General features: G+C 63.8%; 1 protein-coding gene across 1 annotated transcript; it reads right to left on the bottom strand.

Annotated features, from left to right (window-relative positions):
* Positions 1–10: 10 nt before the first annotated feature.
* On the bottom strand, positions 11–742 carry LOC117799652 (C-type mannose receptor 2-like; the record flags this gene model as incomplete). The annotated part of the gene is made up of 2 exons (XM_034652139.1): positions 11–247; positions 388–742. Coding segments are annotated over 2 exons (592 nt in total), but the record flags the coding sequence as incomplete, so codon positions are not given.
* Between the last annotated feature and the right edge of the window lie 57 nt (positions 743–799).

The following is a 799-nucleotide window of genomic DNA, read 5'->3' as shown; positions in this document are numbered from 1 at the left end:
AATGGTGGGCTGGAATGGAGGCAGGAGCTAGCTGACAGTAGCCCTCCTTCAGCCAGGGTGACACCAGGAGGCTGGGGAGAGGGGGTTCTCACCGGCCCCCAGATGGTGACACAGTCCTCCAGGCTGTCCCGGAAGTTGTTGGGCTCAAAGGGGTGCCAGTGGGTGAAGCTCACGAGGCTCCCATCAGACCACTCAAAATTCATCTGCAGTTTCAAGTCGTTGAGGCCGATCCACAGCTCCTCCACCTCTGGGGTGCAGCAGGGGGGAGGGGAGACAGCACGCGGAGACGTCAGCCTCGGCCGCGGCGGCGGACGGAGAGATGGTCCTGTCTTGGGAGGTCCTGCCCTCTGCCCTCTGCCCCGGGAGTGCGGACAAGCCGCCCCTCACCTTGCTTGATCTGCTTGGTGATGAACTCCAGCTCGGCCATGCTGTGGATACTGAGCAGGTCGCCCCCGCCCCGCAGACACGCCTTCTTGGACTCCTGCCAGCTGCGCTTCTCAGCCTGCAGGCGATAGCAGTGGCCCTGGAAGGGCTGCCAGCTGGGCTCGCACTCCACCTTCACGTTGGCCCACACGTCTGCAGAGACCCACGAGGTGCTGTTCAGGGACCAAGCCACGCAGACTGGGGGCCTTGACCCGCTGGGTATCAGCAAGGGCAGGGCCCCGAAGTCCCCTCCTCCCCATACCTGTCTCAGATCAGCCCTGGCCACCAGATGTGAAAAAGACCAAGCCCTCCAGGGAGGCTGGAGGCCCAGAGGCAGAGCCCTGGGAGGTGGTGGCAGATTTCACCCAAGACAGGA

Source organism: Ailuropoda melanoleuca, unplaced genomic scaffold, assembly GCF_002007445.2.
Source record: "Ailuropoda melanoleuca isolate Jingjing unplaced genomic scaffold, ASM200744v2 unplaced-scaffold54520, whole genome shotgun sequence".
NCBI lineage: Eukaryota > Metazoa > Chordata > Mammalia > Carnivora > Ursidae > Ailuropoda > Ailuropoda melanoleuca.
This window is presented reverse-complemented; position numbering and strand designations above follow the sequence as displayed.